Source organism: Rutidosis leptorrhynchoides, chromosome 6 (assembly GCF_046630445.1).
Source record: "Rutidosis leptorrhynchoides isolate AG116_Rl617_1_P2 chromosome 6, CSIRO_AGI_Rlap_v1, whole genome shotgun sequence".
NCBI classification, from domain to species: domain Eukaryota; kingdom Viridiplantae; phylum Streptophyta; class Magnoliopsida; order Asterales; family Asteraceae; genus Rutidosis; species Rutidosis leptorrhynchoides.
Window position 1 is genome coordinate 67,884,261 of NC_092338.1, and position 22,872 is coordinate 67,907,132.

Sequence of the window (22,872 nt, forward strand, 5' to 3'; positions counted from 1 at the left end):
ATTCACAATCAAAGGACCAAAAATAATTTTTATATTTTCTTAAGTCACAAGTGTAACAATGTTTTTGATGATAACAATCGTGGTTACTACTCTATGGGTGATTTGGCGATACAGGAACGGTATAGTTTTTGATGATACATTTTGTAATAGATGTAATTTGTTTGATATTGTTAGAACTTTTTCTTTTCGTTGGATTAAACATAGGGGTCATTTAGTTTTTAATTGGAATTTATGGCTTGCTATGCCATTGTAAGTCCCTTAGCGTCTTGCTAGCGATCGTTTTTTTGTTAAATAAATTCCATTTTGCCTAAAAAAAAAAAAAAAAGTGTAACAATGTTAGTGTAACAATGGCTAAACGATCAAGTACTTCATAAAAACGGATCGAAAGACAACTCAAGTAGCTCATCGGACTAAAAATGATCCGTTCTCGAAAAAACATATTAAACTCATAAAAATGTTCTAAGCACATAATCTAATCCAAGTTTAGAAACTACAATTAAGCTACAATTAAGGATAAAACACAACTCCTCAAATGGGGAACTCCATTTTTAAAGCCTTCATCATGTCACCTGATTCAATACCATTCCCACCCATCAACCAGTCTTTAGCACACACAATCGCCTCGACGGTTTCCGGTCTCAACGAGCACCGATACCGATCCATTTCCTTCCTACCAGTCTCGAAAACCATCTCGGGACCCACAGTCGACACAGGAACCGTCAATATATCACGAGCCATCTTCGAGAGTGTCGGGTACTTAACCTTATTCAGTTTCCACCACCCCAAAACATCAAACTCGTGAACCCTCGGTAAAAGTGACTCTTCCAAATACTGATCGAGTTCCGACTTTGACTGTTGACTTGCCGTCTCCATTACATACATGTCGAAATCCGTAAGCCCGGGTCCCGCAACCTCCTCTTGTTTCCCGATTCCTTCGAACCCACCAACATATTCTAGAAACATCTGATGTATTCCTTCATCGACTAAGTTAATAAAACCCGCAGCCTCCTCACCGTAAATCTTTGTGAAACTAAACTCGACTAGCTTCATTTTGAACCGTGGGTCCATAACAACCGCTATCGCTAAAATCAAACAACTACTTTTCCAATACGTATTGAAAGTTGTCTGCATTGGTTTCGCGATTGTGTTGATACCAAAATCTTCGCTCGTGGCTGCACGGGTCAACTCGAGCTGAATCTTCCATGCTTCATGGAAAAACGCGTTCGTTGTTGGGATAGTCACCGATGACGTCAGCAAATTTGCGGTATCAAAAAGTAACTTTAAACTCGTGCAGAGATTTTCGACTTGTTTCCATTCTTCACCCGTGGGCCCTTTACTATAATCGGGGTCCGATGTATCTAAGCAAGAAAACACTTCTTTCAACTCGGAAGCCGCTAGTAACATCTCGTAAGTTGTATTCCAACATGTCTGATCATCTAATGCTAGCGTTTTTGTACTCGGTACCTGAAGTTGTTGTCGAAGTTCTAGAAACTTCTCTCCTAAAACCTCTGACGTTTTCACGTACTTCACGCAGTCTCTGACTTTCTTGACTATTTCTTGACTAACCTTTAATGCCTCACATGCGATACTGCTTAACGAACGGGCCAAACATTGACCGAGCAACAGCTGACCACCTAATATATTCGGGTTTTTCTCAGAAAGCAAACTTCTAAGACTATCGATCCCGACTTCAGTTAACGGTTGGTTTACGGTTAACGAAAACAAACGTCCCTCCATGTTCCAATCCGAGAGACAAGAAGACACAGCGTGACTAAAAGCCGAATCAGACTCCGGAAACGGTTCCATCACGACATTTAACAATTTTCTATGTATCTTCCAATCGTTATCGACAAACTGCCCCGTTACGAAAACGTAACCGGTTGTTTGACTCGAATTCCATAAGTCAAGCGTGAGACAAATCCGACCCGGTACCCCTTCAATCAAGCTTTGAACACTTTGTTTTTCTCTAAGGTAAGTAGCGATACAGTCGCCTTGAACCGTACTAAAATTAGCCATTTCAAAGCTCGGTTGAACGTTACGCACAAAAGACATGAACCCCGGGTGTTCAACAATGTGAAGCGGGTAGTCATGCAAAATGATCATCTGAGCAATCTCCTGTCGACACCTGTCAGAGTCAAACACAGAATACGGAACACTGGCAGTTCCAGTTCTGTAACGCCGTCTGGGTGTCTCACTGGTGGGGCCCGTAGAATCAGTGGCTAACTTCGAAGGTGCACTTAACGGGGTCGATGGGTCCAGTTGATGATTATGAACGACAAATTGACAACTTCCTTTAGCGATGTGACGTTTTAAGTGACTGGTGCCGGCAACTTTAGAACCGGTGCTGTATGCAAAAGATTGTTTGCATTGCTTACAGCAGGCTCTTCGACACCCTACACCGATAGTTTCTATAGTGAAGTGTTCCCAAACCATTGACTTCTTTTTTCGACGTCTAGTTGGTTGTGGTTCTTCGTTGTTTGGTTCGGAATTAAGAAACACTGGTTCGAAGTGCATCTCCATGTTAACCGGTGCATTGTTATCGCTAGGTATTATCTCCATGTTAACCTGGTTAATACACAATTGTAAGAATAATTACTGGTATGTACAATATATGCGTGTAGCAAAAGCTAATAAAGATTTATAGTATGCGGCGGGTGATGATAAATCCACTTACCTTTTTGATAAATCCACTTATATTAAGCATTAATAACTTGTACTGTACACACAGATAATGCATAATAAAAGTGGATTTATCAAAAAGTTAAGTGGATTTATCATCATATTAAGCATTTTATTACTCAAGTTCAGACATTAATCAAACATAAAACTAAGATCAAGTGAACAGTATATTACCGTAAAATTAGATTTAAATTTGAAGAAATACAAACATAATTCCATACGATATGAACTTTTTTTTGCTTGACTAATACTTGTTAGTATCAGCATTAAAAGATCGATTAGTTCCAACAAACAAGTTCTAGAACAAAGAGTAAATACGAGTAATGAAAACACGAATGAAGCCCGGTAAGTTGTACGAGAATGATGTAGAAAGGGTCCACAAGGCACCAAATATAGACAGGATTCTGACACTGACACGTGTCCAAATGCACCATTTTTACACCTTGATGAACCAAAAATGACAGTTCTTTAATTTCAGAAAATCGTCAGAGTGTGAAAATGATGCATCAGGCTAAGTATCAGTGCCAAATCCTTCCTACTTTATTTATCTTTAGGGTTCTTTTTCTTTTGAAAATTGTACAATAAAACTTACAATATTGTACATTGTTACTCTTAATAATACAAACATATATGGTTCTATTAATTATTTGGCCCTTTTTATTGGTCAAGTTTAAGCATATTTAAAAATATATAAATTAGTAGATATACTTGTAAAGTATTATAGAGAAATATTCAAACGAATCTAACTTTTAAGTTGAAATCCAGGACCAATGTGATTGTAAAACTAAATCAGATTCAGCATGTTATTATTATTATTATACACATTAAACTAAACAGTCAAACTAAATGGGCTCGGCCTCACTAAACAGATCTAGGGTTTTTCTTCCCCTTATTTTTCATAAATAAAAATTTGGGCTTTAAAGCCGGTAACAAAAAATGAAGCCCAGAAAACCACAATTTCACACCTCCATAACTTCGTATAAACTATAAAGTTTCATGTTATCATCTACTCCGTAACATTTAAATTTAATTCTAATTCTAATTATCTAACTTAATTAATCAAAGAGAAACACATTTTAACAACCTTTCGTTTCAATTTTAAACAGATCATCAAACAAACAAGTAGAACTAAACTAACTAAAACAAGGTATTTTGAAAAAATTAAGGGGCAAAACAAAGTTTCAACAACAAAAATGGTATTAAAAGATTACGGATCTGATAAGATATACTCCGTAATATACCTGAACAAGAGCAGACGGAGATTTAATCGGAGCTTCAAATCGAGAAATCGAGATCCAGGAAGAGAGAGAAGATTGGGCTTGAACCCGATAAATTGAATTGGACTTTTAATTTGGGGTTCGGAAAAAGATACAATAATAAAGTAAAATCGGAAAAAATATTAAACGGAATTGGATATGGACTTTGAGATCCAACTAATTTTACACTCTCTAGTTTTATGGGTGAGTGTGAGTTTAACACTTCAACTGGACCACAGAGTAGGTATGGTACGGTTGGTGCAGCCCATTGAGCCATCTGGTTACTAGTAGTAGAGTAATAGTAGGTGTTATATGCTGTATTATAGGACCCCATTTTTTTAAGTTTTTTTTTTGTTTTTTCCGAAATAACGAATACTTATATAGAATCGAGATCATTTTTCAAAAGAAAACGCTATCAACGGAGATTACAAAAGGACGGGGAAAACGGGAAAGCTCGTACCTTGAAAGCAACATTTACACGCAAACTATTATAGGACCCCATTTTTTATTTTTTATTTTCGAAATAACGAACACCGTATAGAATCGAGATCGTTTTTCAAAAAAACACTCTCAATAGTGATTATAGAAAAGACGGGGGAACAGTGGCGGATTCAGGAAAAATTTTTACCAGGGGCGAAATTTTTTTTTAAAATGTAGGGAATTTTTTTTGTTGCAAAATATAGATGTTTTGGGGCAAAATATAGAGTTTTTGGGGCAAAATTTGAAGGTTTTTGGGCAAAATACTAAGGTTTTGGGGCAAAATATGAAAGGTTTGGGGCAAAAAATTTTTTTCACCGGGGGCAAAATCGAAAAGCCGAAAAAATTTGCACTAAAATTTCGAAATCCACCGGGGGCCGGACCCCCCCCCCCCCCTCTTAATACACTGGATCCGCCAGTGCGGGGGAAACGGGAAAGCTCTCATCTTGAAAGCAACATTTACACGCAAACTATCTATAAACGAGCCTTCCAAACAACTTGAAACCTAAAAACGTACTAACTTACTAAATAAAATTGGAAACTATACGAAAATAAAACGACAAAATCAAACGAAATATACAAGACGAAACACAACAATCAACCTTTAAATCAACCTTTAGAATCCGCCCTTTACAGTCTACAATCTACTATTTGTCTAATTAAAAAAAACCCCATTTGTGTTCAAATTAGGAGTTATATTAAAATTATATATTAAGTATGTTTAAAATAAAGTTAATTCATTTTCATTTAATAGTTAATTTAAATTTAATAGTTAACGTAATGTAATGTTTTAACATGTAAATTTTAATATCTTTTCGTTTAAAATATCGTTTAATATATGCAACATAAAAGTCGGTTTATAAAGTTTTATAGGTTAATGATACGCATACTCGAATAGCTCGTGTAGCACATCACATGTGACTCTCACGTGCTAAATATATAGTATGCTACGATGCTAGCGTGCGAAACAGGGTGGGCATGTAATGACACAAAGCCTGCAAAAGAACCACGCTTGGTCGATGTACGATTTGCAGGAGGCACTGTAGCTTGCAGGGCGTGTATGGCAGACATAAACCGGGCCCGACATGATGTTTTTTACTTTTGTCGGCCCTTTAAGAAAATTGGTATCGTTAGGACAGACCACGATCCATTTGTCCTATTACGTGGCACTAATGGAAAAATGAAGATTACACTATAAATATGAGATCCAAATCACGATACATGCAGCAAAACAAGGACTCATCCTAACTTACACCTATACTATTTCTGATATAGCAATACAACAGTCCTACCGTTTGCGCTGCCCATACAGCGCAACTCTTACCAACTGGACTTATAACACATTATACGATCTATTTACGGTTTCACGTAACGTTCCATAAACATAAATCCAAACACCTACCCTGAGCCATCTGTTACCAGTTATCCCGATGATGGTGGGTCGACGTTTAACCACCCCTGTTAAGATCTTCATCTCACAAGGGGTTATTCACGGTACTCTGGACCGGAGAGGTAAACTCAAATGACTCTTAATTCCCCCTGTGTTGTTGTTAGGCATGGACCGAACCCGTTATATGCTTGATCAGATGTCTATGGGTTAATAGGTTTATATTGTTAGACAAATTAAACAGTTTTCGTGTTATTGTGATTTCTAATTTTAGATGGGAACTAGTTTTTCCAAGGTACGCTCATATCTACATGATTTATTTTCCTATATTCAAACCAATCGTACACATAATTTGAATATTTTTTCTTAATCCGTAGTAAAACAAAAGAGTTGTTAAAAATATTATGAATTCTGTATTGACATCCCTATATAAAAGGTTTTAAACTTTGCGTTCTAAACTTATAAATGTGATAATTTAAAAAGTTACAAACTTTTTATTTCATACTTATTATAAAGATATTAGTTTATATAACTATAATCGTACACATTTTTATAGACTTTATTGTTATAATCTAAAACAAACAAAAAAGCAAGACCATCATTAAAATTAAAAATAAATATTATATCAAAGTTTTATTAAAAAAAAAAAAAGTTAAAACGCAAAGTTTATTAAATAAAAATTTAAAGTTATATTATAGTTGTTTAACAAAGTAGACTTATTTTTCAATTAAATACCAATATGCCATCAAAAGTTTTGTCCAATCATGTGGCTTTAAAAATACAACAATTAATACACACACGCACGCGCGCGCACACACACACATAGATACATATATATATATATATATATATATATATATATATATATATATATATATATATATATATATATATATATATATATATATATATATATATTATAACAAATTTGTTTCCGATATTAAGAAGAAATATAATGCGATATGATTATTACTTGTTAGCATTTTTTTTTTCTTTATATAAATCTGAAATGCTAAACATATTTAAGACGTGGTATAATTTTATTTTATTTTTATTTATTCTTAATTAGAAATAAAAAAAATTGCAACAGAATAACCTAAATTAAACCACCACAACAACTACCTTTTTCAAATCAAACTAGCAATTATATTCATGTCAAATTAGTTTTTTCACAATCCGCACCAAATCAAAACGCATTCAATCAACAACAATTCATTCAACGACCACAATAACTACCACATCCACAGTAATTACTATTCACAACAACAACCACTCTTATATAACAAACAACAACATTTCCTTCACAACAACTACCAGACATTCATCAACCTTTAACACAACTTAGTCTTGAAATCGTACCTGAAATTCAACCCGAATTCGAACTACAAAAAACAAAAAAAAAAAAGGTAAGAAACATGTAGTCGAGACAAGTGAACACCCGAAACGTCAAGTTATGATTTGGACTTAGCAAAAAGAAAAATATATTGGCGGAACGTTGGCTCGATTTTACGTAAAATTCATGTAACATCCTGTAATCAGGCCTAGCTGAAAAGACCCTTTTGACCTTGGGTGTGTTTGTATGTTATTATAATAATTATATGTTTATAATTATTTCGTTGTTTAGTTAAGACTAGTTTGTGACAAGGGTCACAGAACATGTTCGTTTATTTAATTTGGACTCTGTTAGGGCCACCTAACGAGGTACGTAAGATTTAAGATAACTGATAAATACACGTGTGCAATGGAGTATTGTGTTTAACAAAAATATATAAGCTGGATATCAGCCCATTTCTTGAAGTTTCTTGAAATCTCTTTCACATACATATACCTAACCTTTCACTCTCTAGAACTCTAATCTCTTAGATCTCGATTTTTGTGTTTAATTGTGCAGTGTAATCAGTTGCTACTGATTTCGTGGTCATAACAAGGTATGAATCATTCATTTTCATGATGCAATATGAGATTAAATGAGTTTTTGGTTATGTTTTGTTACAAATGGATTTTTGGTCAAAATAAAGTGATTTGGGTGTTGTTTTGATATAATTCGTTGGGGTTTAAGTTTCTATAAGTGTTATAAATGTTTTCTAAATGGATTTTGCTGTCAAAATGTTTAGAAATCGAGATTTGGGGATTTTGGCTTGAAACCCGTCAGTTTCTTCTGATGTTGCTCGATGAACACAACCGTACGATTGCAGCCTGCAATTGTACGGGTATATTGTGCAACCGCACAGGTACATTGTGCAACCGTACTGGTGCATGTGCAACCATACGGATGCAGTGGTGTTGGTGCAACCGGGCAGTGAGTGTGCAACCGTACAGATACATGATGTAACCGTACGGATGGACTTGTAACCGTATGGTTACACCTGCAACTATAAGGATGTAGATCAGTGCTGCTTGTTGTTATTTATTGGCTGTTTTCTAGTCGTTATGCTGCCCGCGTGTCTTATGAAATTTAGAATGTAGATTTTAAAAATACATAAGTGTTAAGTAGACCTTTTTGTGGCGCTTTTGATACTGATTTGCAGTTTTGTGCTAACGGACATAAATTAACTTGATTTACCTTATGTTCAGGTGATAAGGATTAGGAAGAAGCTCAGTGATAGATTATCTGAGCTAGTTGCTGGTATTCGGTGAGTGAGATTATCTCCTGGTGTAGTATAGAGTAGCAAGTTGCGCTACTATGTTTATATTGTTGTTAATTGCCGTATTTAGTAGTTATGTTGTATCGTTGATCGCAGTTTAGGATTGTCATGCTTTTGATAGTATTAGTTGCCTGTTGTAGTAGTAGTAGTATGTGACGACCCGGAAATTTCTGACTAAATTTAAACTTTATCTTTATATTATTCTGACACGATAAGCAATGTTTGTTAAGTTAAATCTCAAGAATTTTAAACTATGTTTATACATTCATTTAAACCTCGACCAAATTCCAATAATTCACGAACCATTAAATGAACATATATGAATATGTATGTATATGTGTATATGTTATAAATTGAAAATGTCAACAAAGTATTTAAACGTATAATGCTTTATATGAATGTATTTGTTTCAATATGATTATCGACGAAATTAAAAAAATATATATTAAATGATTGAATTATCAGAAACATTGAATTATGATTACAAGTCTCTGTTGAGAGGTCCACTATGATTTGAGAAAATCTATTCCTCTTAACGATATTCGGAATAATTTGTAAAGCTATTTATAAATAAAAATAAAAAGTGTCATTTACGAAAGTTAGACAAAAGCTAGTGGAGAATTGGTTTCCATAATATTCTATTAATCTATTTTCAAACGTACAAAAACGTTTTCAGTTTAAAAAGAACTTTATTATTAAAACGTATATAACTTTTATAAATATCTAGAATCACTTTTGACAACTCATTACTTAACCAGTATAATAAATATAACGATATTTATATTTTATTTCATTAAATATATATAACGATTTAAATTAATATTATATATATTTATACGCGTATTATACATACATAGTTTTTATACTTTTACTATACTTTAACTTTACGTTTACTTTACTTTTACTTTACTTTAACTTTAATAATTCACTTTAATAATTCATACTTTAATAATTCACTTTAATAATTCATACTTTAATAATTCACTTTAATAATTCATACTTTAATAATTCACTTTAATAATTCATACTTTAATAATTCATATTTTAATAATTCACTTTAATAATTCATACTTTAATAATTCACTTTAATAATTCAAAAATCTATTATAAATAGAATTCAATAGGTTTCATTATTTCATAGAAACTTGAAAATATATTTCTCTAAACTCTCTCAATCGATTTACACACACACACACACACACACATATATATATACATATATATATATATATATATATATATATATATACATATATACATATATATATACATATACATATACATATATATATACATATACATATACATATACATATACATATATATATATATACATATACATATATATATATATATATATATATATATATATATATATATATATATATATTTGCTCTGTATTATTTCAAGATATTATTAGTATACATAAAATATTACGACGGAGTGATGTCCGAGTGATTTCAAAATAGTTTTTTGAATGAGTCGAAGCTAATGAAATTATGGGTTATAGCTATGGAGGTGATGGGTATGGTTCATGGGTATGCTCGTGAGGTCAATCTAGTGTTTATCATCTCCGTTGCATCTACGTATACTCCCAAAATCTGATTAAGCAAATCATCAACTATACTCCCAAAATCTCACAACAATATACATTCTTGTATAGTAATCAAAACAACCATTCTCACCCAAATTTGATTACGCATTCTGATTTTGACAATTCAAAATCCAAGTCATGATTTAACAGAAGACATCACTCTTAGATTCCTACATCTTTCAAAGCTATACTTTGACTTCAAAACTGTGTTAGAACATCATATGTATATTAACGATTACAAACTGTGTTCAAACTCTCCGAAGTTTTCGAAGACACTTCAAACAATGAACAATCAAGATGATGATCCAACCACATATTACCCACATTTATGTACCTAAAAAGCTCTCGAAGCCAAAGTCATAGTTCGAAGCGTATCCGTGTCAGACCCTTTGGCATTTATTAGCTAAAATGACTTTTCAATTCCTTTTCAAAGTAGACAGTTTTGTCACAGCTCCAGCAAGTCAACTTCGACTTTTCAGTCGGACTAGTCTTATTATAACCTCGATAGATACGTTGCCCTTTCGTCATCGTTACTGGGGACCTTTCATATCTCGCCACCTTAGCAATAAACTTACCAATTATCTTTGACTTTTCGAAAAATTATTATATTTATTGAAATCACATCATTTACTCATTCGCATCTTGTAACGAGAATTGTCATACGAATCATCAGAAAACAGTAACCAGTATTTTGAAATCTCGCAGCATGTCTACGCCAACAGTTATATGTGTACGTAAAATGTCTATCTCCTGGACTTACATACTTTGAATGTGAAGTTCTGAAAAATATTTTGAACTGCAAACTAGTTCTTAAAATGCTGACGAAGCATCAAAAACTGTAAACGATCTTAACAGTAAAAAGTTTGATGACAAAGAACAGTAAGGTGGTAAAGCTGAGAAAAAGAGAAGGTTTGGAACTGAAAAAAGGATTGAACAGACTATGAAGGAGGCTGTGGACAAATCACAAAGACTAAATCTGCCTTCAAAGAATTCAAATAATTCAGTGCCTGCTAAAGTCATTAACGAATACCTTACTCTTTATTCTAAAACTTTACAGACAAATCTTCATCATCATCCATCAATATTAGAAATTCTAAGATATTATCATATCTTTCATTATAAATATCCGCGATATTTTTGAAGATATTTTCACAACTAATCTTATCTGAAGTCATTTATCTCTTTGCGCTATCAGTGTTACATCATATAAGAAACTATTAGTTTCTATATTCTATAAACTTTCGAGTTTAAATTATGAATGTTTTAAAGTAGTGTTGGGAACTGAAGCATGAGTTAGTATAATATAATGACACTTTATCAACGTGATTGTATTACAGTAAGTCATGCTGAGTTTCTAATGGGACATGACGATTCACAGACCATGCTGTCATCATGTTCCATGTTACACGACTCTTGTATTCTATTTAATCTCTAAAAATATCAAGAATATATTTTCTTGATGATTCGGTCTTTTCAGGGTATTCTGGTAAATTAACAAATCAAGATCGTGCCATTACCATTTTCTTCTTAGAACATTAACTATGTTCATTCTGAAATTCATATCTGCGAATACTAGACCATTACAAACGTTGCTTAATCGCAAGAAGAAGAAACGAAAGGACAAAACTCCAAAATAGAAATTGGAGTATAAATCGCAGCAAATAGAAGGGAGCATTAACTATGGATGTCAATGATTATAGAAGACAAAAGCAGGGGCTTTGAAATATAAGGGAAGATATAAAACCAAACAACCACCCAAAAATTATAAACCGTATATATCGATGCATATAGCAATATAAAGACACGGAAGAACTAAAAACACTATAAAACCGAGAGTATAGTAGAAGTAAATAGATTCTTCCGGAGGCAGATGAAAAAGAAGAATGACAGATATGAAAGTGAGGAGTATATCGAGAATCAGTACTGGATGAAGCATATTGACAAATACTTTAAAATATAAGTTGAGGGAGAAAGAATAGAAGGTGTGAGTTGTAAGGAAACGAAGGAGGTGGATTTATAGTGAAATACCCGACAGAGAAATCAAGATGGATTATCGTATTAATTCGAAGAGAATCATAATCTCCTTAATCACCGAAGCATCAAATCCAACATAGATTACAAAGATTTTCTTTAAATTCGGAGATCAATTGTGATAACGTCTAAAGATATGACGAATCACTATAATCTTATTTTCTTCATTTACGATAACTTCCCTCATACGCTTCGAGTAATCGAATTATTTTATCCATACTTCTTAGACATGATAAAACTTCATAATCGTTATGTTATAATAACATTCTCATTGTTAGCCATAACGACCTCTATCAAATTTCGAGGACGAAATTTCTTTAACGGTTAGGTACTGTGACGACCCAGAAATTTCCGACTAAATTTAAACTTTATCTTTATATTATTCTGACACGATAAGCAATGTTTGTTAAGTTAAATCTCAAGGATTTTAAACTATGTTTATACATTCATTTAAACCTTGACCAAATTCCAATAATTCACGAACCATTAAATGAACATATATGAATATGTATGTATATGTGTATATGTTATAAATTAAAAATGTCAACAAAGTATTTAAATGTATAATGCTTTATATGAACGTATTTGTTTCAATATGATTATCGACGAAATTAAAAAATATATATTAAATGATTGAATTATCAGAAACATTGAATTATGATTACAAGTCTCTGTTGAGAGGTCCACTATGATTTGAGAAAATCTATTCTTCTTAACGATATTCGGAATAATTTGTAAAGCTATTTATAAATAAAAATAAAAAGTGTCATTTACAAAAGTTAGACAAAAGCTAGTGGAGAATTGGTTTCCATAATATTCTATTAATCTATTTTCAAACGTACAAAAACGTTTTCAGTTTAAAAAGAACTTTATTATTAAAACGTATATAACTTTTATAAATATCTAGAATCACTTTTGACAACTCATTACTTAACCAGTATAATAAATATAACGATATTTATATTTTATTTTATTAAATATATATAACGAATTAAATTAATATTATATATATTTATACGCGTATTATACATACATAGTTTTTATACTTTTACTATACTTTAACTTTACGTTTACTTTACTTTTACTTTACTTTAACTTTAATAATTCACTTTAATAATTCATACTTTAATAATTCACTTTAATAATTCATACTTTAATAATTCACTTTAATAATTCATACTTTAATAATTCACTTTAATAATTCATACTTTAATAATTTACTTTAATAATTCATACTTTAATAATTCATACTTTAATAATTCACTTTAATAATTCATAATTTAATAATTCACTTTAATAATTCACTTTAATAATTCATACTTTAATAATTCACTTTAATAATTCAAAAATCTATTATAAATAGAATTCAATAGGTTTCATTATTTCATAGAAACTTGAAAATATATTTCTCTAAACTCTCTCAATCGATTTACATATATGTATATATATATGTATACATATATATATACATATATATATTTGCTCTGTATTATTTCAAGATATTATTAGTATACATAAAATATTACGACGGAGTGATGTCCGAGTGATTTCAAAATAGTTTTTTGAATGAGTCGAAGCTAAGGAAATTATGGGTTATAGCTATGGAGGTGATGGGTATGGTTCATGGGTATGCTCGTGAGGTCAATCTAGTATTTATCATCTCCGTTGCATTTACGTACTTTCCTGCAATATTGAATCTCAATATTGATACGTGAGCACGCATAACTTAACTTTTATATATCAATACTGTATCCCTGACTAGTGCTCGAGTATATAGGATTATGCATGCTTGTACATTCGATATTGTCCTTAGATAGGTTTGTTGAATCCTGAATTAGAAACATACGCTACTGAGATAGGGTATATGATATGCATGTCATTGGAAAGCTAGCGAAAAATTAAGAACTTTTTATTTAGATATCGAATGGTTTCGATGAACGGATTAGAAGTTATAGTCAACTAAATTTTAGTATTATTATTAAAATGATTATTATTACTATCGTCGTTATTATTTTAATAGAAATATCATTGTTATTATAAAATATCATTATTACTATTATGTTAGTATTATCATTTTATCATAATACCATTTTTAGTAAATATAAATATTGTTATTTTTTTATAGAATAATAATAATTATTATTACAAAATAATACAACTTTTACTTATTATTATTATGATCAATATTATTTTATCAAATAAATAGGGGATACAAAGATATTTTTCACCACGCTTAATATAATTACATTAATAATACTTACCACTATAGTTTTACGATATTAAGTGAACTTTATAAATTTTACTACTTAAGATATATAAAAGTATATTTTATCATATATAAACGTTAATATAAATTTTTATTAATAAATGACTTTTATTATTATAAAATCTAATAAATATATTTAAATATATAAAACGACTATAGTTAAGTTATATAATAAACACGTATAAATTTTAGAAGTCATTTTGGGTCAAGTTGACTTTTGTTGACTTTTGCATATTAGTCTCGAGCATTAGGATTGTGGTACATTATGACTTGACCAAAAATTGTTAGAAAAATATTGACCAACATATAAATATATATAATTAATATAGGTTCGTGAATCCGAGGTCAACCTTGCACTTGTTAAATGACGTTATATGTATTTTTACTACGAAATACAGTATGGTGAGTTTCATTTGCTTCCTTTTATATATATTTTTGGGACTGAGAATACATGCGCTGTTTTTATAAATGTTTTACGAAATAGGCACAAGTACTAAAACTAATTCTACGTGGGTTTAAACCAGAAATATACCCTTAGCTTGGTAACATTAAACTACTTGTCTATGTACGGTAGGCGCGAATCCTAAAGATAGATCTATTGGGCCTGACAAACCCCATCCTGACTATGGGATGCTTTAGTACTTCGAGGTTATTTTAAACACACCTGATCTGGTGTACTTCAGAGGGTAAAACATGAACGTTAAGGCTTGTTACCGGGTGCCTACAACTTATAGAATACTTTTATACACTTGCGAGTGAACATATATTTATAAACGGAAATCTTGTGGTCTATTAATATATTGAAATGATTGTTATGATAAACCTATGAACTCACCAACCTTTTGGTTGACACTTTAAAGCATGTTTATTCTCAGGTATTAAAGAAATCTTCCGCTGTGCATTAGCTCATTTTAAGGATATTACTTGGAGTCATTCATGGCATATTTTGAAAGACGTTGCATTCGAGTCATTGAGTTCATCAAGATTATTATTATGTTAATTATAGTTGGATGTATTATGAAATGGTGTGCATGCCGTCAACTTTCATTGTAAAGAAAGTTTGTCTTTTAAAAACGAATGCAATGTTTGTAAAATGTATCATATAGAGGTCAAATACCTTGTGATGTAATCAACTATTGTGAATCGTTTATAATGTATATGAACGGGTCCTTTCATAGTAGTTGACTAGTTGTATGTGCCCAAGTTGTTGTTGTTGTTGTTGTTAGAACCTTGATCTGTTAGGTTCAGCTCAGAGAGGTCAACCTAGTTGTGGTTGGGTCCAGTTGGCTACTGTTTGTTGAGTATAGTGCTGAACGACACATCACCTGCTTATGGATGACTATACTGGGGATTCAATAGTAAGGACTATCGGTAGACTCTAGCCTGATCAGTGAAATGTCCCATTCATATCGATCATAAACGTTCCATATTAATTGATTTCGTTGCGAGGTTTTGACCTCTATATGAGACGTTTTTCAAAGATTGCATTCGTTTTTAAAACAAACCATAACTTTTATTTTATCGACAAGGTTAAAAAGACACCACCTAGATTATCCAGAAATGATAATCTAAAAATATCACACTTACACACTACCAATACATATTGGTTTACAATATTAATATGTTACAACAAAATAAATCTCGAATGCAATTTTAAACAATATTATACAAGCATGCTGACACCAAATCTTGTCCATATATTAGCATGCAACAACGAAAGCTCTTAATAATCACCTGAGAATAAACATGCTTTAAACATCAACAAAAATGTTGGTGAGTTATAGGTTTAACCTATATATTTATCAAATTGTAATAATAGATCAGAAGATTTCATATTTCAATATACATCCCATACATAGAGATAAAAATCATTCATATGGTGAACACCTGGTAACCGACATTAACAAGATGCATATAAGAATATCCCCTATCATTCCGGGAAATCCATCGGACATGATAAAACAACATCGAAGTACTAAAGCATCCGCAACCATGGATGGGGTTCGTTAGGCCCAATAGATCTATCTTTAGGATTCGCGTCAATTAGTAGATCGGTTTACTAATTCTTAGGTTACCAAGCAAAAAGAGGCATATTCGGATTCGATCATTCACCCATATAATGTAGTTTCATTTACTTGTGTCTATTTCGTAAAACATTTATAAAACTGCATGTATTCTCATCCCAAAATATTAGATTTTAAAAGTGGGACTATAACTCACTTTCACAGATTTTTACTTCGTCGGGAAGTAAGACTTGGCCACTGGTCGATTCACGAACCTATAACAAATATGTACATATATATATATCAAAGTATGTTCAAAATATATTTACAACATTTTTAATACGTTTTACTATTTTAAGTTTATTAAGTCAGCTGTCCTGGTTAGTAAACCTACAACTAGTTGTCCACAGTTAGATGTACAGAAATAAATCGATATATATTATCTTGAATCAATCCACGACCCAGTGTATACACGTCTCAGGCTAGATCACAACTCAAATTATATATATTTTTAGAATCAACCTCAACCCTGTATAGCTAACTCCAACATTACTGCATATAGAGTGTCTATGGTTACTCCAAATAATATATATACATGGGTCGATATGATATGTCAAAACATTTGCATACGTGTCTATGGTATCCCAAGATTACATAATATATTAGAATACATGTATAATACAATATGAGTTAGCTAGGGTATGATTAATATAGATTTGTTACCAATTTTCATGTAGTTACAACAAACAAAAATATCCAATCTTGTTTTACCCATAACTTCTTCGTTTTAAATCCGTTTTGAGTGATTCAAGTTGCTATGGTTTCATATTGAACTTAAGTTTATGAATATAAATAGAAAAGTATAAGTTTATAGTCATAAATACAGGTTACAAGTCATTTTTTTAAAGGTAGTCATTTCAGTCGAAAGAACGACGTCTAGATGACCATTTTGAAAAACATACTTCCACTTTGAGTTTAACCATGATTTTTGGATATAGTTTCATGTTCATAAGAAAAATCATTTTCCCATAAGAACAACTTTTAAATCAAAGTTTTTCATGGTTTTTAATTAACTAACCCAAAACAGCCCGCGGTGTTACTACGACGGCGTATATCCGGTTTTATGGTGTTTTTCGTGTTTTCAGGTTTTAAGTCATTAAGTTAGCATATCATATAGATATAGAACATGTGTTTAGTTGATTTTAAAAGTCAATTTAGAAGGATTAACTTTTGTTTACGAACAAGTTTAGAATTAACTAAACTATGTTCTAGTGATTACAAGTTTAAACCTTCGAATAAGGTAGTTTTATATATATGAATCGAATGATGTTATGAACATCATTAATACCTCAAGTTTAGTATGTAAACCTACTGGAAATGATGAAAAAATAACTTGATCTTTAAAGGATCTTTGATGGCTTGGAAGTTCTTGAAATAGAATCATGACACAAAAACAAGTTCAAGTAAGATTATTACTCGAATTAAGATAGTTATAGTTATAGAAATTGAATCAAAGCTTGAATATGAATATTACCTTGATTTAGAAAGATAACATACTGTAAATAACAAAGGTTTCTTGATCTTAGATGATTGCTTGGAATGGATTAGAAAACTTGGAAGTAAACTTGTAAACTTGAAAGTGTTCTTGATGTGTTCTTGAGTAATTGTTTTTATGATGATTATAGGTAATAACCAAAATTTGTATTTGATGATTTTTGCTGGAAAAATAGTAACTTAGACATTCATGGAAGAGTGTGTGTGTTTTGAAGAGAATTGGGAAGAAAATTGGAAGTGAAATGGAGTAGGTGGTGAGTGGTGAAGGTGAGTGGGGTTAAAAGGAGTTCTTGTTTTTGTTTTCTTGCTCATAAGTCATGCTAGTTGTCTAATTGTTAGTTCCACATGTTTTTTGACTATATAGGGCTGCTAAGAGCTGAATTATTATGTGTATATACCAATAGTATATACGTCTAGGAGCTGGATATTGTACGAGTACGAATACGGTTACATACGAGTAGAATTGTTGATGAAAATGAATGAGAATGCAATTGTAAGCATTTTTGTTAAGTAGAAGTACTTTGATATGTGTCTTGAAGTCTTTCAAAAGTGTACTAATACATCTAAATACATTACATGTATATACATTTTAACTGAGTCGTTAAGTCATCGTTAGTCGTTACATGTAAGTATTGTTTTGAAACCTTTAAGTTAACGATCTCATTTAATGTTGTTAACCCATTGTTTATTATATCTAATGAGATGTTAAATTATTACATTATCAAGATATTATGATGTATGAATATATCTTAATATGATATATATACATTAAAATGTCGTTACAACGATAATCGTTACATATATGCCTCGTTTCAAAATTCTTAAGTTAGTAGTCTTGTTTTACATATGTAATTCATTGTTAGCATACTTAATGATATATATAATTATCATTTTATCATGTTAAATATAGTGTAACAATATCTTAATATGATACATATGTATTTAGTAAGACGTTGTAATAACGATAATCGTTATATATATCGTTTCGAGTTTCTTAACTTAGTAGTCTCATTTTTATGTATATAACTCATTATTAATATACTTATGGAGATACTTAATTATCATAATCTCATGTTAACTATATGTATATCCATATATATATCGTCATGTCATTTTTATAAGTTTTAACGTTCGTGAATCGCCGGTCAACTTGGGTGGTCAATTGTCTACATGAAACTCATTTCAAATAATCAAGTCTTAACAAGTTTGATTGCTTAATATGTTGGAAACATTTAATCATGCAAATATAGTTTTCAATTAATATATAATCATGGAAAAGTTCGGGTCACTACAGTACCTACCCGTTAAATAAATTTCGTCCTGAAATTTTAAGCTGTTGAAGGTGTTGACGCATCTTCTGGGAATAGGTGAGGGTATTTCAGCTTCATCTGATCTTCACGCTCCCAGGTGAATTCGGATCCTCTACGAGCATTCCATCGAACCTTAACTATTGGTATCTTGTTTTGCTTAAGTCTTTTAACCTCACGATCCATTATTTCGACGGGTTCTTCAATGAATTGTAGTTTTTCGTTAATTGTAATCTCGTCTAACGGAATGGTAAGATCTTCTTTAGCAAAACATTTCTTCAAATTCCAGACATAAAAAGTATTATGTACCCCGGTGAGTTGTTGCGGTAAGTCAAGTCAGTAAGCTACTGGTCCGACACGATATATAATCTTGAATAGTCCAATGTACCTTGGATTTAGTTTCCCCCGTTTACCAAATCGAACAACGTCTTTCCAAGGTGAAACCTTAAGCATGACCATCTCTCCAATCTCAAATTCTGTATCTTTTCTTTTAATGTCCGCATAGCTCTTTTGTCGACTTTGGACAGTTTTCAATCGTTGTTGAATTTGGATGATCTTCTCGGTAGTGTCTTGAATTATCTCCGGACCTGTAATCTGTCTATCCCCCACTTCACTCCAACAAATCAGATACCTGTCCTTTCTACCATAAAGTGCTTCAAATGGCGCCATCTCAATACTCGAATGGTAACTGTTGTACGAAAATTCTGCTAACGGTAGGTGTCGATCCCAACTGTTTCCGAAATCGATAACACATGCTCGTAGCATGTCTTCAAGGGTCTGTATCGTCCTTTCACTTTGCCCATCAGTTTGTGGATGATAAGCAGTACTCATGTCTAGACGAGTCCCCAATGCTTGTTGTAATGTCTGCCAAAATCTTGAAACAAATCTGCCATCCCCATCTGAGATAATAGAGACTGGTATTCCATGTCTGGAGACAACTTCCTTCAAGTATAATCGCGCCAACTTCTCCATTTTATCATCTTCTCTCATTGGCAGAAAGTGTGCTGACTTGGTAAGATGATCGACTATTACCCAAATTGTATCATAACCACTTGCAGTCCTTGGCAATTTAGTAATAAAATTCATGGTAATGTTTTCTCATTTCCATTTCGGGATTTTAGGTTGTTGAAGTAGACCTGATGGTTTCTGATGTTCAGATTTGACCTTAGAACACGTCAAACATTCTCCTACGTATTTAGCAATATCGGCTTTCATACCCGGCAACCAAAAGTGTTTCTTGAGATCTTTGTACATCTTCCCCGCTCTGGGATGTATTGAATATCTGGTTTTATGTGCTTCCTTAAGTACATTTTCTCTCACATCTCCAAACTTTGGTACCCAAATTCTTTCAGCCCTATACCGGGTTCCGTCTTCCCGAATATTAAGATGTTTCTCTGATCCATTGGGTATTTCATTCTTCAACTTTCGTTCTTTTACAACTCCCTGCTGCGCCTCCTTTATTTGAGTAGTAAGGTTAGTACGAATAATTATATTCATAGCTTTTAACCGTATAGGTTCTCTGTCCTTTCTACTCAAAGCATCGGCTACCACATTCGCCTTTCCCGGGTGGTAACGAATCTCAAATTCGTAATCATTCAACAATTCAATCCACCTACGCTGCCTCATGTTCAGTTGTTTCTGATTAAATATGTGTTGGAGACTTTTGTGGTCGGTATATATAATACTTTTGACCCCATATAAGTAGTGCCTCCAAGTCTTTAATGCAAAAACAATGGTGCCCAATTCCAAATCGTGAGTCGTATAATTTTGCTCGTGAATCTTCAATTGTCTGGACGCATAAGCAATTACCTTCGTTCGTTGCATTAATACACAACCGAGACCTTTCTTTGAGGCATCACAATATATCACAAAATCATCATTCCCTTCAGGCAATGACAATATAGGTGCCGTAGTTAACTTTTTCTTCAACAATTGAAACGCTCTCTCCTGCTCATCCTTCCATTCAAATTTCTTCCCTTTATGCGTTAATGCAGTCAAGGGCTTTGCTATTTTGGAAAAATCTTGGATGAACCTTCTGTAGTAACCATCCAGTCCTAAAAATTGACGTATATGCTTCGGATTTTTCGGGGTTTCCCACTTTTCAACGGTTTCAATCTTTGCCAGATCCACTTGAATACCTTCTTTGTTCACTATGTGACCAAGGAATTGAACTTCTTCCAACCAAAATGCACACTTTGAAAACTTAGCATACAGTTTTGCTTTCCTCAACAACTCTAGCACTTTTCTCAAATGTTCTTCGTGCTCTTGATCATTCTTTAAGTAAATAATTATGTCATCGATGAAAACAATGACAAACTTGTCAAGATATGGTTCACACACTCGGTTCATGAGGTCCATGAACATAGCTGGTGCGCTAGTCAACCCAAACGGCATAACCATAAACTCGTAATGACCGTAACGCGTCCTGAAAGCAGTCTTTGGAATATCATCCTCCTTCACCAGCATTTGATGATACCCGGAACGTAAATCAATCTTCGAATAAAATGACGAGCCTTGTAGTTGATCAAATAAGTCGTCGATTCTCGGTAGTGGGTAACGATTCTTGATGGTAAGTTTGTTCAACTCTCGGTAGCCGATACACAACCTGAATGTACCATCCTTCTTTTTGACAAACAAAATAGGAGCTCCCCATGGTGATGTACTTGGTCGTATAAAACCACGCTCTAAAAGTTCTTATAATTGGCTTTGGAGTTCTTTCATTTCGCTGGGTGCAAGTCTGCATGGAGCACGAGCTATTGGTGCAGCTCCTGGTACGAGATCTATTTGAAATTCAACAGGTCGGTGTGGAGGCAGTCCCGGTAATTCTTTCAGAAATACATCGGGAAATTCTTTTGCGACGGGAACATCATTGATGTTCTTTTCTTCGATTTGTACTTTCTCGACATGTGCTAGAACAGCATAGCAACCTTTTCTTATTAGTTTTTGCGCCTTTAAATTACTAATAAGATTTAGCTTTGCATTGCTCTTTTCTCCGTACACCATTAAGGGATTTCCTTTTTCTCGTACAATACGAATTGCATTTTTGTAACATACGATTTCTGCTCTCTCCATTTTCAACCAATCCATGCCGATTATCACATCAAAACTCCCTAACTCTACTGGTATCAAATCAATCTTAAATGTTTCGCTAACCTAATTAATTTCTCGATTCCGACATATATTATCTGCTGTAATTAATTTACCGTTTGCTAATTCGATTAAGAATTTGTTATCCAAAGGCGTCAGTGGACAACTTAGTTTAGCACAAAAATCTCTACTCATATAGCTTCTATCCGCACCCGAATCAAATAAAACATAAGCAGATTTATTGTCAATAAGAAACGTACCCGTAACAAGCTCCGGGTCTTCCTGCGCTTCTACCGTATTAATATTGAAAACTCTTCCGCGGCCCTGCCCACTAGTATTCCCCTGATTCAGGCAATTTCTACTAATGTGGCCTGGTTTTCCACATGCAAAGCAAACTATGGCGGCATTATCTGTTCCGACATTATTTGTTCTTTTAATTCTGTTAAACTTTGGTCCGTAGGCCTCACATTTTGCCGCACTATGACCATTTCTTATTCACCTAGTGCAAAATTTCTTACAGAACCCCTGGTGATTCTCTTCACACCTTTGGCATGACTGTTTTTGGTTTTTGTTGCCATTGTTGTTA

The 22,872-nt window shown here is 32.6% G+C and overlaps 1 protein-coding gene across 1 annotated transcript; it reads right to left on the reverse strand.

The window, feature by feature from the left end:
• Positions 1 to 353: 353 nt before the first annotated feature.
• LOC139851885 (zinc finger BED domain-containing protein DAYSLEEPER-like) lies at positions 354 to 4,011 on the reverse strand. Its single transcript, XM_071841075.1, has 2 exons — positions 3,921 to 4,011; positions 354 to 2,565 (listed from the first exon to the last, which is right to left on the reverse strand). The coding sequence occupies exon 2, from the start codon at positions 2,557 to 2,559 to the stop codon at positions 529 to 531; it is 2,031 nt and encodes a 676-aa protein (XP_071697176.1). The 5' UTR covers positions 2,560 to 2,565; positions 3,921 to 4,011; the 3' UTR covers positions 354 to 528.
• Between the last annotated feature and the right edge of the window lie 18,861 nt (positions 4,012 to 22,872).